At 39.9% G+C, this 17,288-nt stretch overlaps 1 protein-coding gene across 4 annotated transcripts in view; it reads left to right on the top strand.

Annotated features, from left to right (window-relative positions):
- NOL4 (nucleolar protein 4) overlaps positions 1 to 17,288 on the top strand; it is a 210,640-nt gene that overhangs the window by 160,662 nt on the left and 32,690 nt on the right. For 2 of the 4 annotated variants that reach the window (XM_069960053.1, XM_069960054.1), the window contains exons 6-8: positions 909 to 1,192; positions 11,617 to 11,796; positions 14,038 to 14,229. In XM_069960053.1, the coding sequence (XP_069816154.1) occupies positions 909 to 1,192; positions 11,617 to 11,796; positions 14,038 to 14,229 (656 nt within the window). The remainder of the gene's footprint in view (positions 1 to 908; positions 1,193 to 11,616; positions 11,797 to 14,037; positions 14,230 to 17,288) is intronic. The other 2 variants (XM_069960056.1, XM_069960057.1) reach the window with 1 other exon arrangement.

The raw sequence follows: 17,288 nt of genomic DNA on the forward strand, positions 1-17,288 counted from the left end.
CCCGTGTCCCACCACCCCCACCCGTGTACCCGGAAGTGTGGTGCGCTATACATACCTGTCACGTGCCGACTCGTCTCCGATCTTCAGTCTGCGATGTCGTCTTCGGACGGCCGGGCCGAATCCCTCCGAGCGTCCTGAGTGCCGGCCGCCCTCTTCAGCGTCATCAGATGCTCAGCCGCGATTGGCTGAGCACAGTTATGCTCAGCCTATCGTGGCTGAGCAGCCGATGACGCCGAAGAGGGCGGCCGACACTCAGAACGCTCGGAGGGATTCGGCCCGGCCGTCCGAAGACGACATCGCAGACTGAAGATCGGAGATGAGTCGGCACGTGACAGGTGAGTATAGCGCACCACACTTCCGGGTACACGGATGGGGGTGGTGGGACACGGGGAAGGGGGCCATTCACAGACATAACATACATTACAAAGTTGTATAACTTTGTAATGTGTGTTACTCTGTCAATAATTATTTACCGCCGCACTACCCCTTTAAGTGAAACATTGGGAACAACAGGCCATTTAGGATTCTCTACTGGATGTTCATGTGTGTTCATTACCGGTATCCATTGCGGTGCAGCATTCTATGCCTTTCCTATAAATAGAGGTCATGTGGCTTAACATTAGGATCATAAAGTCATGAATAAGATTTCAAGGCTGCTGAGTATACTCAGTCGACCGGGAATGATGCCCATGTTTCTATACGTCTCAGCTTTACACATTAAGGGCTGCAGAGATGATTTGTTCAGTCAGCTCTAAACAAATTGAGGTTTATCTAATGTAATTATTCTAGATGTGATGAAAATATGACACATACGTTAGGATGTTTGGTTTTATGGTTGCTTTCTAAGTGCATTGCTTTTATGAGACCACGTAAAACCTAAACAGCTGTTTAAAATATATGTTTTGCAGATGATTCCGCTCCGGAGAGTTTTAGTGGTAATGAAACATTGGGACACGGCTCAAATGCAACAGGAGGAGCACACAGCAGGGAGACGACTGAAGCTAACAGCAATGGGAAAGCTAGTTCAGAGCAAGATGAGCAGCCATTGAATTTGAGTGACTGTCCTCCATCAACACCACTAAACTCAGAATTCCAAATAGATGATCACACTACTAATGGAAAAACTAAGTACAAGAACCTCTTGATCGGTGACATCAAGATGGAGCGAGAAACGAGAGAGAATGGAAGCAAGGTAAGTCAGATGCTGGTAACGTGTGTTGGGGAAGGTGATCCACATGAGTCCTAAGTGAGTTATAGGGTCATCCATGGTCCACGTTTCACCCTGGCAGTGAACATTCTCCCCCTCTAATCTTAGAGACATGCAAGTAGTCAAGTATACTGTATGTCCTATTAATATGCTGGGCTTTCTCAGTACATCTCACACTAACTACCAGGAATATTTAATATAAGGCTGGTCTAATATTTGGTTTAAGTACATACTTATTCCTGTAAAACAGCATCCTCAGAAGCTGAACATCATCATGGCTTGCTTTTAGCAGTATTTAGCACTAGAAATAAGAGTTATCATACATAATCTTCAGAAATGACGGCCTTGTGTTCTCTACAGTAAACCAGGAGCCTGGTATTTATTCTTTCAGTATCATAAGAGGCACTTTTTTCCTTGTTTTTTCACCTTGCAAGTAACAATTTTACAGAGGGAAATACAAGGCTATGCTATTTTACGTAGTTCCTCCATTATTATCAACAAGAGATGTCTTGAAAAACTTTTTGTTTGCCCATGAAGTAAAGCCGAAGGTGAAAAATGGATGAATATTAATACAGGAAATATACTGTATAACTTCTACGAGTTCTGTGAGTGCTTAAGCCGTGTTCACATCTGTATTGGAGGCAGAGTTAGAAGATTCTGTTACTGAGTCCATCATAAATCCTGGACAGATTCATAGAGCAGCATGCAGCATTGTGTTTTCCGTTAAAATGGCAGATACCATGTGCAAACCTGACATAGGGAGGACTTTATCAATGCTTACATCAGAGAGCTGGTGTGAAAAAGTTTACATTTTCGAACAAAACACAGAAAAATTTTGAAATGTTTGAGCAAAATGAGGCTTGTGCAAAATCTTTCATGTGAGCCTTGATTACGTCTTCCTATTGGGTGTAAATTATAAAATTCTTATTACCTGTAGCCACCACTAGAGGGAGCTGACAATCATAATGCATACTATTTACATATTAAACTCGGTAATAAAACAGTATGCAATATTCTCCTAAGATCCCTTTAGAGGTGGTTTCAAAAGGGAGCACATGAGCGTGACTGCAGCTATCTCGTCTATTTCCCTGTCACTTGTTAATGACATGTGCATCATTCAAAGTTGATTTTTAGCTCTATGCAGCATTATATAGCACATAGGGAGACAGTGTCAGAACACTATTCTGCTCACTTGTCAGGTCCTTGGTGTGGTGTCTGGGATGTTCCGTTTAACAAAATTGTGTTCGAGGGTAGAGATTCACTTTAAGAACTGGGAAGCAGTTGTCAGGAATTTCTCAGTGAGTGGACATTTCTTGTAATCCAGCTTACTTTGCACCATATAGTTGACTTGGCATGCAGTTACCTTGCTGGAGTCAGCTGTTCTACAGCACTTTTCTGTTGTACATTTCCACGGTGAATTACACCCTGTAATATATCACTGTCTTGTCATTTAATTCTGTTCCCTCTCTCAGACGCATGGGACAATCTTGAGTTTGACAAGTTGATAGTTATATTCATAGCGATGGTGTTTTTTATTTATAATAACAGAGTCATGTGCATAGGTTAGCATGTTGGTTACAGATCCCAAACACAAATATTTCTAGTGAAATATTTTTTTTTAAGTATTTACTATGATAACTATATATCTATATGCTATTTAACAGGGTTGCTCAGCTTAGAGAACCTGTTAAAGGTGGTCAGATGGTCACATGAACTTTCATCATGGCATGATAAGAGGGAACATTGGGGCACTCTTTTAGCAAAAAAAAAAAAAAAAAGAGGAATGAGGGATTCTTGGTCCCTTCTGGCCTGCTTGCATCTGGCAGAGGTAGTAGGAAGCTCAAAAAGACTTAAGCCATTTACTTTAATGGCAGTTGTCTTATGCAACACTGTTTGTGTAACATACAAGTCAACAGAAGCTACCCAAATCCCATACAACAGCCAGACCATCTTCAACAGCCACTAGCAGGTCCTCAATTTCAAGAGATACCATAAATGTCCCAGACAGGAATATCCCTTTAAGACATATATTGTACAATTCCTTGCAGACAAAGAAGTAATTTTTTTTCTGTCGTTAATAGGAAATCACATTCGCCCCTGCTTTCGCATTAAAGTTCTGTTTTGCACCACTCTTTTCTTATTATTCCGAGAAATATATAAATAAATTGACAAGTGGGTGTTGTCTATGCAGTCCGAAATGATTCCATGAATACTGACACATAGGGAATAATAACAGAGATGTCATATAATGAAAGGTCATTTAAAAGAATAGCCTGGTACAAAGAGAATGTTAACAAAAAGTCCAACACTTAAAAGGGTTATCCAGCAAAAAAAAAAACCTTTAGATCAACTGATGTCAGAAAGTTATATAGATTTGTAATTTACTTCTATTTAAAAATCTCCAGTCTTCTAGTACTTATCAGCTGATGTATGTCCTGCAGGAAGTGGTATATCCTCCAGACTGACACAGTGCTCTCTGCTGCCACCTCTGTCCGTGACAGGAACAGCCCAGAGCAGTAGTAAATTCCTATACTTTGTCCTACTTTGGACAGTTCCTGACATGGACAGAGGTGACAGCAGTGAGCTCTGTGTCAGACTGGAAAAGACACCACTTCCTGCAGGACATACATCAGCTGATAAGTACTGGAAGACTGAAGATTTTTAAATAGAAGTAATTTACAAATCTATTTAACTTTCTGGCACCAGTTGATTTGAAAGAAAACAAAATTGCCGGAATACCCCTTAAGTCTTCCTATTCTGTAGTTCTATGCTAGAAGTTTTCTTACATTGAATATTAGCAACAGTTTTTTTTTTTATTACATTTTTTTTACTTAGTTGAATGCTGTGTAAATAGAAATGCATCTTTCAATGGAGCAATCCAGCAATATTTGCTATAATATATACTGTGCTCCGAAAAATGTAGAAAAAAATAGATATATCTTCTTGCGGGTTTCATAAATCAGAGCAATTTAACTGATATCTTATCACTTTAATGGTAACTAAATTGAATATATTTACAGTAAAAGTAATGGTAATGTATTGCTTCAATAGTGGTTTTTATGTATACGTTATAAATATTTATGGGGTGTGAAAGATGCTTCTTATTAATATTATTTTTCATCTTGACAACTCCCTTCCCATTTCCGCTCTGCCCGCTGCTGAAGTATGAATGTAACCAGATATGGGATGTCATTTGATTCTAGTTAGGAACTGACCCATCACTTTTGATGACCAAATGTCCTCAGCTCAATAACTTTTCTTTGAAGGAACACTACAAGTCTTCTCACCCAGCATTGTTCATTTGCATCTTTTCCTCTACTGCCATTACTCTGTATTGCACATAACAGGTCAAGTAAATGATGGGGCATTTTGTCTTCCTGTGAGAAGGATGTAAGGTGCAGTTCTCGCTTTTGGCTGAATGGATACAAATGCATGTGAAAAGAATATTTATTAAAGGGGAATTCCCCTCTGAGACGTTAATCGTGTATTCTGTATTCCACAAATATATGATGCATGTCTCCAGGTTCTGCCTGATGAGGCAACCTATGGTCACTCCATTGAGGTGGAGCAGCATATTGGCTTTCTCCCTTCTTTTCTATGGGAGCTATGGGATGAGCTGGACAAATGTCGGGCTATTTCTGTAACTCCCATAGAAGTGAATGAAGAGGCACAAACATTTAAATGCAATAAATGTCTGAAATATTTTAAACTTAGTGCTTAGACTGTGCTCATACTGTGTCAAGAGTTTATTTTTTGGAGGTATATTTCAGGCAGTTATATATATGTCTGAAAGAAGACATATACAGAGTAGGCATTTGGTGGGGTAATAATTATCATGAAAAATGTGTGTGATATATTTATTACTGTATAACTGTATATATAGTGGTGTGCAAAGTAGCTTTCTTTAAAAAGGAAAAAAAGCTTGCTTGTCACTAACACCTATTCTGGGTCAATGTTTGACCCAGAAAGATCCTTGAAACATTACTAGGAATTATGGTATACACCAAGCCAGAATCTCTCCCAGAAGGGAAAGTATAGCATAGTCTACTGAGCTGTTCAGTACTGCACTATTGGGACGACACATATAGACACAGTGAATGGCAGAAATACAATGGGGCATATGAATATGTTCAGGCCATGCACCAGCACTTTTCCCGATACATACGTTGACTTTAAGTCTTTACATACACTCACCAACTAAACAAGTACTAAAAGGAGATTCTCCTAACATGTATGCCCATTTAAAGGAATATGTCATCACATAATAACCTATTGTTTCCATTTTTCTTTTAGCTATACTTTTTAAGAATTTTTGCTGATTATTTTTTCTAATTTTGAATCTATGTTATGAAATATTCCTAAATTCTTCCAGCGTGAACACTAAGCCTAATCATAAACTCACACTTTCTATTCTGTAATGAAAACTTTTCCCACTATAATGTCAGATGGAATAACAATTAATGGCAATGCCACTATATAGATTGGATGGTATTGGATGGGAAAAGGCCATACAGAATAGGTGATGGTTACAGCTCCTTTCCCCTCCTGCACAATCATCTCTATGCAGGTCACAGAGCATGTCCAGAATCCTCTTCCATAGAAGTAAATGTATCAGCTCCAGTCTGTTTGTGTATATCTATAAATTCTGTCAAACACAAGACATGATTTCCTGTATATGCACTAGCAAATATGTGCCATTTCAGTGCACAATTTACAATTTCCATGCCTCTTACCTTCTTTACCTGCACCCACAGTCGCTATGACCCAGTTTGCAGTTGGCACCCTAAATATTCTTAAGTTACCATAAAACGCATCAAGCAGAGTAGTGGAAGGAAGTTTTGAATCCAGTATCCCACATTCTGTAGCTGGGATCTGCTAATGCTCAGATATCAGGAAATTACCCGTAATACAATTAAAACTGGAGATTGCTATACAAACAAGTAGCTGTGGGTAGAATCAGAAAGCGTGATATAGTTATGTCCTAATGCAGACTAAATTCTGTACAAGACCAATATCATCTCCTAAATATGATAGATGTGCGTAGCTTCAGAAATGAAACAGCTGGAGTTCTGGAGTTATCATTCAAATCATTTTTCAACATAGTTATCTTGAAAGTGTGATGTGTGGTAAATGTCAGTGTTCCGCATGTGAAAGATAATGTCGATTATGTATGGTAATTCCAAAAATCCACAAAGCCATAGGAGACTGAATAAAATCCTTAAAGTAAAGGCTGCTTCCAGTATTTATCGTGAGGTGTAGCTTCTAGTGTTTAATTAAGTTGTGTTTTAAGAGCTTCTCTATATTTCCCAACACTACGCATACATACATACATACATACATACATACATACATACATACATACATTCATACAGTACATACATACATACATTCACAAACATGCAGAAATAAGTAGCAGGAGGTAATGGGTGCCAACCTTGGCCCAGGGTGACATACATTCTAAGAAGAATATCACAGCATTCTAGCAATTACCCATGATGAATGCAATGCAACTTTTCAGCCATATCGCTGGGCACTTTTTAAAGCAACCTGCAACCTCTGGAGTGCTGTGCCATTCTTCTCTGACTATATACCTATCAAAAGTGTTCAAGGAAGGTCAGCTAGTAGATGGAGACAGGGTCATGGACGTCTAAGACTTAGGCTAGCCTGTCTGGTTTATGCTACCAGAAGTGTTGCTAAAGGATAATATGCAGATAAAAGCTGATAGAAAGACGTCCGAGTACACAGAGCAACACAGCTTATGGGGCTGCAAAGCTTCAAACCAGCTATAGTGCCCAAGCTGATCCCTGTCCTTTACCAAAACACAGGGGTGGGTGAGCAAATTGTTCAGGAAAAGTTTAAAGACCACAACAAAGAGTTCAAGGTGTTGGCACGGCCACCACATTCCCCAAATCTGATTGCAATTAAGCATCTGTGGGATGGGTTGTGTTGTAAAAAAGAAGTCCAATTCATTAACAGGCTACACCTTACAACTTACAGGACTTAAAGGAGAAGCCCCAGGCTCTGACTTTTTGTTTACAAAACAGCTGAGTAGGAGGTGGGTGAACATAACATGCACTTAGCTCCCTGGCCATCCCCTGCACTTGGACGTGACATGTCAGGCCCACTAAGCCAGCCAGCAGCCTTGGCGGGGTCCTGCCTTGGCCACTGACTTGCTCCGTTACGTCCTAGGTCCTCACTCTGACCTAGAAGCGGCTGGAGACCAGGAACCGGGGTGGGTGAGCAAATTGTTCAGAAAAAGTTTGAAGACCACAACAAAGAGTTCAAGGTGTTGGCACGGCCACCACATTCCCCAAATCTGAATGCAATTAGGCATCTGTGGGATGGGTTGTGTTGGAAAAACAAAGTCCAATTCATTAACAGGCCACACCTTACAACTTACAGGACTTAAAGGAGAAGCCCCAGGCTCTGACTTTTTTTTTTCAAAACAGCTGAGTAGGAGGTGGGTGAACATAACATGCACTAAGCTCCCTGGCCGTTCCCTGTACTTGGACGTGACATGTCAGGCCCATTTAGCAAGCCAGCAGCTGTAGCGGGGGCCTGCCTTGGTCCCCACTGTGACCTAGAAGCGTCTTGAGACCAGAAACCGAAGCAGATGACAGTGGACCCCAGCACTGGAACTTTTACTGTTATGAAAAAAAGTCTGAGCCCGGACTTCTCCTTTAAGGGATCAAAGACTAACATCTAAGCGAAATCCTTTAATTCTATGGGTCTGTTGGTGTAGAATTTACTCTAGTCCTTACCAGTCTAATAATTATCTCAAACTCTGGATTTAGTCCAATATTTGCAGGATCCAAACAAAAAGAAAAAAAGGTTGATATGCTGAACGTGTGGCCAGCAGATGCTTGATACTCACTTGCATCTATTTGCATTTAGATAATCTCTTTAATTCATCCTGGGCCTATAAATGTGGAACTAAAAGTACTTTATTGTACATAGTATGAATATTTCATGCAGGGACTGAAATTACCACTTTATTCACGTTCCCTATTGAAATCTCATATCAGATAGATAGTCACTATAAAAGTAACAGTATGTGTAGTATAGAAGAATCAGGTTCTTTAAGGCCTAAATAAGTGAGGGCAGGTAGTGATCACAATTTGTTTGATATATAGTGGGAAGAAATGTCCCTGAAAGCAGACTAGCGTATGCAGGTAGTGTATACTGTCTGCAGAGTCTGATATACAACTTGGGTGTAAGGGTGGGCGGCATATGTTACTGTCTATATCAATCTGAAGGGGTTGCTAGAGTCTCAAAAGGATGAGGGGAATGGAGACACAGGTTTTGCTCTCCCTTTACCCACAAAAATATAATAATCAAGTCAGCATATCTACGAAACAAGATTCAGCTATATGTATGCAAATATGCAGTTAATAGTAGTAAGGGCAGTATACTTACAATACCTCAAATCTAGGTGCCCCTGATATCAGCATCTGATCCTTACATTGCAGATGACCTGTAAGGATGCTAACATGCTTAAAGAAAAATAAGAAATTGTTTGATCTGCTTGTCAGGGTCTCCAAGATGTCCTCATGGGGGAAATATAAAAGCACTTAGATGTTTCCCATAACCTGAATGTTCATCTTTGATCTTAGGTTCAATCTTAGGTTACGTATACTTAAAGGAGAACTCAGCCTAAGAAAGATTTAGCCTTGTTCAATCCCGACCAATAATATAAGTTTGTTTGCAATAGCCTTCTGTTGCATGAATTTTCTGCAGCACATCCTGACTCAGCTGAAAATCCTCACCGCCTGGTCCAATCTGTCTCAACTCCTCTGTTCTCCCCCTCCATTCTGAGACAGAGGTCACATGGTCTCTGTCTCTTCTGTTGCCTGGCAGGCTGTAACAACTCACCTGTAACCCGGCTGACCACTGACATCACCCCAATCAGTGAGCACCTGGTCAAGGAACCAACAGACCAATGATCTCCTGAGCAGTATGGGTGAAAGGAAACACAGTTGTTTCATTCCTCTTTCTAATATTTCTAATTTATCTAGATCAGTGCTTCTCAATTCCAGTCCTCATGGCCCACCAACAGGTCATGTTTTATGGATTTCCTTGGTATTTCACAGGTGATATAATTATACTCAGGTTTATTATGCATCAGGTGCATCAGGTATCACTACAGATGTTCTTTGTATGGGATATCCTCAAAACATGACCTGTTGGTGGGCCATGAGGACTGAAATTGATAAGTACTGATCTAGATGGATAGATAATAGATAGATAGTCACTTTGTTTACTGTGCAGAGCCAGTGGTGCACGGATACTACAAGATGAGGTGAACACTTGTCAGTTGGCTCTCAGGTGGAGGCATGTTGGGAGATGTAGTTACCTGGCCAGGTGCCATGGTGTAAAACTGGGATACTTTGTAAAAGTTTTAATCTGGGGCTAGGGGCAGAGTAGACAAGGAAATGTCAAACCATCTGTGGGGGATCGGTAAGTGCATCTATATCTTTTTTGTGGATTTTTTTTTAATGGGATCACTGGAGTTTCCCTTTAATCTGCTCGCTATAGATTTCATGCTATTTATTTATATAAATACCCACATGATACCCAAATCATGAAATTTGCAGTGTATTAAGTACATAAGGATATGCGCATACCCTTAGATGGTTTTAAAACACTTTTCGAACATAAGGGGTGTGTAGCTTGTTTAGAAAGGGGCGTTGTTTCATAGAAAGGGGTATGGCCTAATGGTCCAACCTTTTTTAAGTATTATTCTGGTAAATAGAATGAGCTAACTACTGTTTGGTCTAAACATAGATTATTCAGTGAAAAGTACAGGTAAACAGCCAAATAGTAATCTCTGTCTCTTGAGAACCGGGGGTGTAGCAAGGAATTAAAAACACTGTTGGAATCAGGGAATCCTACAAGGTGTTGGACTGCTGATAGGCCTTCTTTAAGCCACACCCCCTTGTCTAGTAAGGTTGAAAACACTTAATAAATGTGGCAAATGGCAGAAATCACATTTTGATCAGTAAATCTGCTCCAGTGTTTCTTTTAACCAGTATACACAGAGCTATCACTATTTCCAGTGCATGCCCCCTAACAGGCAGAACTTAACAAAAAGAACTATTAACCTGCCATTAAAGAAGTCACTTCCATCTCATACTATAAATCAGAGCTGGAATCTATTAGTTTAAAAACAATAAAGTAAATGATGACTATAATGAAAAGGTAAGAATAAAATGACCTGCTGAATAGGAAGTAAGCATAACAGATCCTTCCATCTCCTCAATAAAATTTCACAGCATGCTAATATGTCTCTTCAGACAGCTCATATAAATATATCTCATTAGCTCATTTAAGATGTCCATAAATTCAAGTACCCATTCACAGAGTCAAGATTGCACAAATATCATTATAAGCCCCACAGCTTGAGCCTGCCCCCCTAGCTGTATAAAATTCCTCCAACCTGATTAATTGTGCTAAAAGCTGCTAGGAGAGAAAATAGACTGGCTATATTTTGCGGGAACAGTCTGCACACAAAAAGATGATCAGTTTTTAATTTTATGGATTGTGCTGATTTTACCAGCGGAATGTTATTATCGCTAATTTTATGGCAATTCTTTTCAATAGTGCGGTTTTACAGTTATCATTACTAAGTAAATTATTCCAATTATAAGAAGGTTCATTGCACAAGATGAACAAGATAATAAAATACAATATTCTATATAATATATTGGGCCATGCTTGTCTGAAAGTGCCCACCAGGTCATGTTCAGAGTTATTAGAGTAGTCTTCTCTATTCAGGATCCTTATCTACTGGCCCGAGCGAAGAACGGTTACACAAAGCATCTCTTGCTCATGGAGATCCTGTCCTGCTTTTAACCAAAACCAATGTATTTAAATGGGCACAGTATGATGGTATTGTTGCCCTGTCAGTGGCTCCGGCCACACGCTCCATAGTGTGCTGTGGGGTGTTCTGATGCGAGCGCGCACGGATGCGCCCGCATCGGAACTCTGCGACTGCAAAGATCATCTGGTCGGTACTGCAGTACCGGCCGGGATGATCTTTTCAGAGACCGGCCGTTCTGTGACCCGGCCGGGTCACGGAACGGCCGGTCTGTTACGTAGTCTGCACATGGCCTTAGGCTGTAATTCACATCACAACAAATGGTTGGCAGCATCTAAACACATATAGCACAGACAACTCCATAGAGTCCCATGAAATCATCTTTTCTTTTGAGCAAATACAGTAGCTATAGAAAAAAAATTGCGTAAAAGGAAGAACTAGCATAGAAGAGGTCAAGAGTTACTATTTGAATAACTCATAGGGAGAATTTAAGAGTCTATGCATTTAAGAATGTATATTATGAGAGAATTTGTGACTTTGTTAGGAATTGCTTCATCTAATAAAGTTGATCCATCTCTTCCTTTTCTTACAGTCTCCAGCACATAGCTACTCCAGCTATGACTCTGGAAAAAATGAGAGCGTAGGTGGCTGTGGTGAAGATTTATCTTTAAATCGGGGCGATGAAGATGAAGATGACCACGATGACCATGAGGATGTTGAGAAGGCTACTGAGGCAGACGGAGTGGAGGCAGAACGCCTGAAAGCTTTTAATGTAAGTTATTGTGACAACAAGCCCACAGGACAAATGTCTCTATCATGCCTGCACCCTACTAGAATTTTGCTTATGGGGTATAGTTTTCCTGATTTAGTTTAATTTTTTCTGGGCTACATGGATCAGATTACTTTATAGGCAGTAGCTAAGTTGTACTTCATCTGATCCAACATATATAGTTATTTGCCTTGCACTCTTCATAGTCTTTGCAGGCTGGATGATAAAAAGGGGGGGGGAAACGTTTTATTTCATAGATCACCTTTCTGATAACAGAATGCATATATCCAAAATTAGGATAGCAAAAGTTTTTAGAGTAGAGAAAATTTTTATTTTATTTAGCTCTTGGTGCAAAGTTTCAACTCCATGTGGACTCTTTCTCAAGCAATGTATATAGCATCTACATAAGGCCAAATATATCAGATTGAAGAAGGTTTATGACACAACCTTACATATAATCTATTATTAGACAATCATAAAACATTTATTTTTGATCTATCAAATTACTAAGCTGCCTTATGTAAGGGTAGCATATTACAGCTACAAGCCCATATTCCTGGTAGCCATTTGGCTTATAGGAGTACTGATACACAATGAGCTCCCAGTTATGAGTCCAGTATTATGAATCCCCCCCCCAGGATGATGATTACAGGCTTCTCTGTATATGTGAGTATATGTCAATCAGTGTCTGATGGGGATTTATAATCTATAAGGCCATGTTCACACAATGTACTCTTTTTTTAAACGAACAGCCGCTGTTTTCAATGAGATCAATGCAATGCCGTCCCTTCCATGCACACACTGCGCCGACAATGGCCGTTGTTCGGTGCAGCCGTGCAAAAGAATGATCATGTCAATTAATAACGGCTGCTGTTCCACGAACACCAGCCAATATTACTCTTCCATGCACAAAAAGATGCAGTCTGTTCATCCGTAGTGTGTATGGAAATCAAATGATTTCCATACACACCCCAAATGGGCCATATGTAAATAAATGTTCCTGCTGCTGTCAGAGCCCTGACAGCCGCAGGAACATGCAAACACCTACTGGTGTTCGGCCAGTGTAACAACGGTCGTTGCCAAGCATTAGCCATTGTTATACTATGTGTGAACATAGTCTGTTCTGTCCTTTCAGTGCTTCTATTAGCAAAGAAGCATAAATCTTCTACTTTTGTGCCATTGTGGGTACTAGGAGTATGAACCTGTGGCTGTACTATTCTCCAGTTGTAAGACTCCAGTGGGAGGTGAAACCTTGCATATTTTTTGGACATTTAGCAGGACTGCATAGTTGGGGTCTTTATTTTTTACACCATGCTGCTTTTGTTTTGCTTTACCAGAATCCATATGAATATATACAGCTATATATACAGCTTTTACAATGTGCCTTCTATTCAGTTTGCTTAGGAATTGTTTTTAGCAACTGTGAAAGAAATATATTATATTTTTAGTTCTTTCTTTTTCTCAATATTTTTTGCAGACCGCTGTAAATAAGTGACTTGTAGACCTTAAAGTCCTGGCTTTTGGCTACATAATTGCTTGGCTTACAGTTCCTTGCTTTATGTGAATAGATCCTTTAGCTATATAACACTTTGATTTAAGATTTTGTGACCCTCCTGCCTTTCAATAGTTAAACATAACCAGTCCACATTTTACTAACTTTCCTAAAGCTGGTCACCAAGACAAATAAAAAATAATTAAAAATATTTTTTTTTTTTCAATTTTTGTCTGTGTTTGTCTTCATTAAGAGTCTAGATGACGTCTTCAGCGAGTGGTTTGTGCCTTCTTGTAGACACTGTTTTATGTTTGTTCTTTAGTTTTTGCGATAATTTCTTTTGTTTGCGTTTATGGACTCCCCATGATAATAGCTAGACTAGAGCTTTGTGTTGTGCTGCTCGTTTTATATGTTTGGTGTGTTTTAAGAATATTTGTGTTTATGCTTTTGCTTTGAATTATATAATGACGGAATGTGTCATACTATAAAGCAATGTTTACTACTTTTTTTATTTTATGGGCTTTTTATGTGTTTTTGTAATGCTAATCCTTTTGCTTCTACCTGCTGCCTTGAGAAATCTTCGTAAGGATGTGTATATTGCCTAGGAAGATGATGCTTTTTTTATTTTATTTTTTACCAACCATCTTCTTCTCATGACAAAGTATCTATTCCAATCAAGAATCTATGGTAGTAAGATGAGAGACAAGAGCAGTCCTCCAACCCCTTCTCCTCTGTCTCCCTCTTACCAACAGATGTTTGTCAGGCTGTTTGTAGATGAAAACTTGGACCGAATGGTCCCTATCTCTAAGCAGCCCAAAGAAAAGATCCAGGCAATCATTGACTCATGCAGGCGACAATTCCCTGAGTATCAAGAGCGTGCCAGAAAACGCATACGCACTTACCTCAAGTCCTGCAGGCGGATGAAAAGAAGTGGTTTTGAGATGGTGAGTTTTGACGTAAAATCAAGCCCATCAAAACCCCATATGTAATTTCATGACACTATTTTGTTTTCATCTTAGTGTCTTTATTTTACCCCCCGGTTCTATTAGTTGAAACATTTTTTGTAATCCTCTCATCATTCCTGAATTTTCCCCCATTTGTTCCTTAAGTACAGTAAGCCTGTGTCTTATCATTTACCGGAACCCATTCAATAAAAATGGACACTATATAGAAGTACATAGAAACCGATGGGCTTAGCAGCAAAAGCGAGGAGATATAGAAAAGAGTAATGCGGAGGGGGGTCAGAGGCGGGCACTGGCATGTAGGGGAGTTCCATTTTGTTATTCAGCCTGAACAATGATTTGCACTGGTTCATTTCCTGGGTTCTGATTTGATTCTCTGAACCTTATTTTCCTATTTTGTTCTTTGACAAATGAGGAGTTTAGCATATTCATTTCAAGTATTGAAATCATATACTAGTGCTTATTGCTGGATGTGTACCACCAGTCATGCATAAATTGTCAGGTCTAATAATACAATGAGTAAACAATTTAAATCATAGATAAAGAGACCCATCAGGCGTAAAAAGAATTGTTTGCAGTAAAAGGTTTATAACGTTCATGGCTTTAGTCTTGTAACAGAGGGAAATTATATGTGAGCTGTGCACATGGGTCAAGCATGCACTTCATCCGGTGATACATTCATTCCGCATGTTACTATTAACTATAAAATTGATGTAAAGTATCTGCTTTGTTATGGAAAGAAACAAATAAAAATCCAGATTTTATATGATACCTGCTTGTCAGTTCTCAGCTTGTTTGTTATTTTTACTTTATATTTAAACATGAGAAGAAATGGAATAAAAAATTGTAATTTTAATTATTCTATTGAAATGAGCAATAGACGGAGCCTGTTGCATCTAGCAGAGCCTTATGAAGCCTTGTAATTGTGCTCAGGCCTGTACTGGCACTAAAAAGCAACCCTTGCACACAAACCCCACCAGACCACATACAAATCTCCCTGCACCTATTGCGCCAACTGTACTGGGCGGAAAAAATTCCATCTACTCCATTATTTCCCCGTTGTAGTAGGTAATGTCCCAAATAGTAGTTAATTCCCCTATAGTGTTCCATATAGTAGATAATCCCTCCCAATGATGTCCCATATACTTGCTAATTCCCCCAATTGTGCCCTATATAGTAGTTAACCCCCCAGTAGTGCCCAATATAGTTTTAAATCCCCTCAAAGGCACCCCACACAGTAGTAACTCCAAGTACTCCCCCAAATACTAGCAACCCCCCACAATGGTGCCCCATAAAGTATTTGGGCCTTAATAAGGGCACCATCCAGTAGCCAACCCCTCCCAGTTCTGCCCCATATCCTAGTTACTCTCCCATTGGTGCCCCCCCCCAGTAAGGAACCTCCTCCACTTCTCTCTGAAATACCCCCCACAGTATGCAGCATTCCAGTGCCCCCACTGGAAAAAAAATTCAAAACAAAAACACCTGTACTGCTCCCCATCCGTACCTCTCACTTCAAGCGTTCTCCTCTAACATCTTCCGGCACAGACAGCATGGTACAGAGACATGCAGGTGAGTGATAGAGGAGCTGCAGGTCACATCCGGTGCAGGCAGTGTCTCTGTACCACACTGCCTGCGCCAAAGATGTAAGAGGAGCTGCTGGGGACTGGGACAGATGCAGGTTAATCGGCCTTGAAGGACCTCAGCTGGGCGGCTGGGCCACTCAGCAAAACTAAATGGTGCGGTGCGGTGCAGTAATGATGAACTGGCAGCTCGCTGCTAATTGGGAGCTAAAGGGCTGCGGCCAGACTCAGGGGACCGCCCCACTGCCAGACACTTGGTTATTACTCTGAGTATCTGGCAGCAGTGGCTCCCTCAGTATAGCGGCAGCCCTCAGCCTCCGATTACCATTGCGGCCGCAGCACTTCCAGTTCATCTTTACTATCGCACCCTTTAGTTTTGAAGCCTGGACATCCCATCCAGGCTGGCAGTGTGAGCAGCTCACCTGGCACTTGATTGTACTGTATTCTGAAGACATTTTTCCCTAGCAGCAATGTTTTAGAGGATAATAAGCTTAATCCAACATAAAAAAATTGTGTAAGCTTATATTGGAGGCACGCTAAGATGTAGTAGGGCCCAATAAAAGTCTTATAATATTACATCATAAAACCTGAAGGGTGTAAGGATACTTGATATTACATATGCAAATGTACATATTGGATTAGTCCATTCTGTTGAGATGGGAAGACCCAAGATTGATAGGTGAAGCTGTTGGATTTGTAAAAACATCACAAAGGCCCCAGATAAAATGTTAAAAGGGTTTTCTACTTTGGCTAGCTTTTACTTATTAAATGGGTGCCCCTGACAATAAGCTGATAAGAAAGTTTTCCTAGGACCCCCTGTAATGTAATCTGTCGGTATTTTTATTCCCACCTTTTTTCTAAAGGCCACTTTATTTTTTGCAGTTCCCCTTTCTACTTCCTTGTCTATTGTAGAGAAAATTACGTAGTGGTCGGAAAAAAAGTCCTCTGAAAAAAACAAAAACTTTTCTGCTGCTACTCTTGTTTTAACACTTTAAGGGTATAAACAGACATTTCCGCTCTAAAATCTACCTGGGTTATACCTTTGTGAACATACCCTACTAATGCTTCCTTCATATTGATGGGTTTTTCAATCTTATAAAAATAAGACTAAACATTGTGAAAGTTACTTATACAATTTTCTTATAAACTTTTTTAAATTCATCACTATTATCCAGATCTCATCTTGCTGTCTAAATTTAAAGAGTAAAAACATACAGACCTTATATTTCCCATAGCGGAGGTCATTTTTTAAATGGGGACTATCAGCAGGTAAGAGACATACCTTCCTCCTCTGCGTCTTCTGTGCAATAGGGAGCTATCAGCAATTTAGATTTGTCTAACCTGCTGATAGTTCCCCTTTAACATATCCAGCCTTTGAAGCCCTATAATCTAAATAGCCTAGGCTCCAGTCTCATAGCATTTTTCTTTACTTTCTAGCAAACCCTTAGAACAGAAGAAGAA

The sequence above is a fragment of the Dendropsophus ebraccatus genome, chromosome 2 (assembly GCF_027789765.1).
Source record: "Dendropsophus ebraccatus isolate aDenEbr1 chromosome 2, aDenEbr1.pat, whole genome shotgun sequence".
Taxonomy (NCBI): Eukaryota; Metazoa; Chordata; class Amphibia; order Anura; family Hylidae; genus Dendropsophus; species Dendropsophus ebraccatus.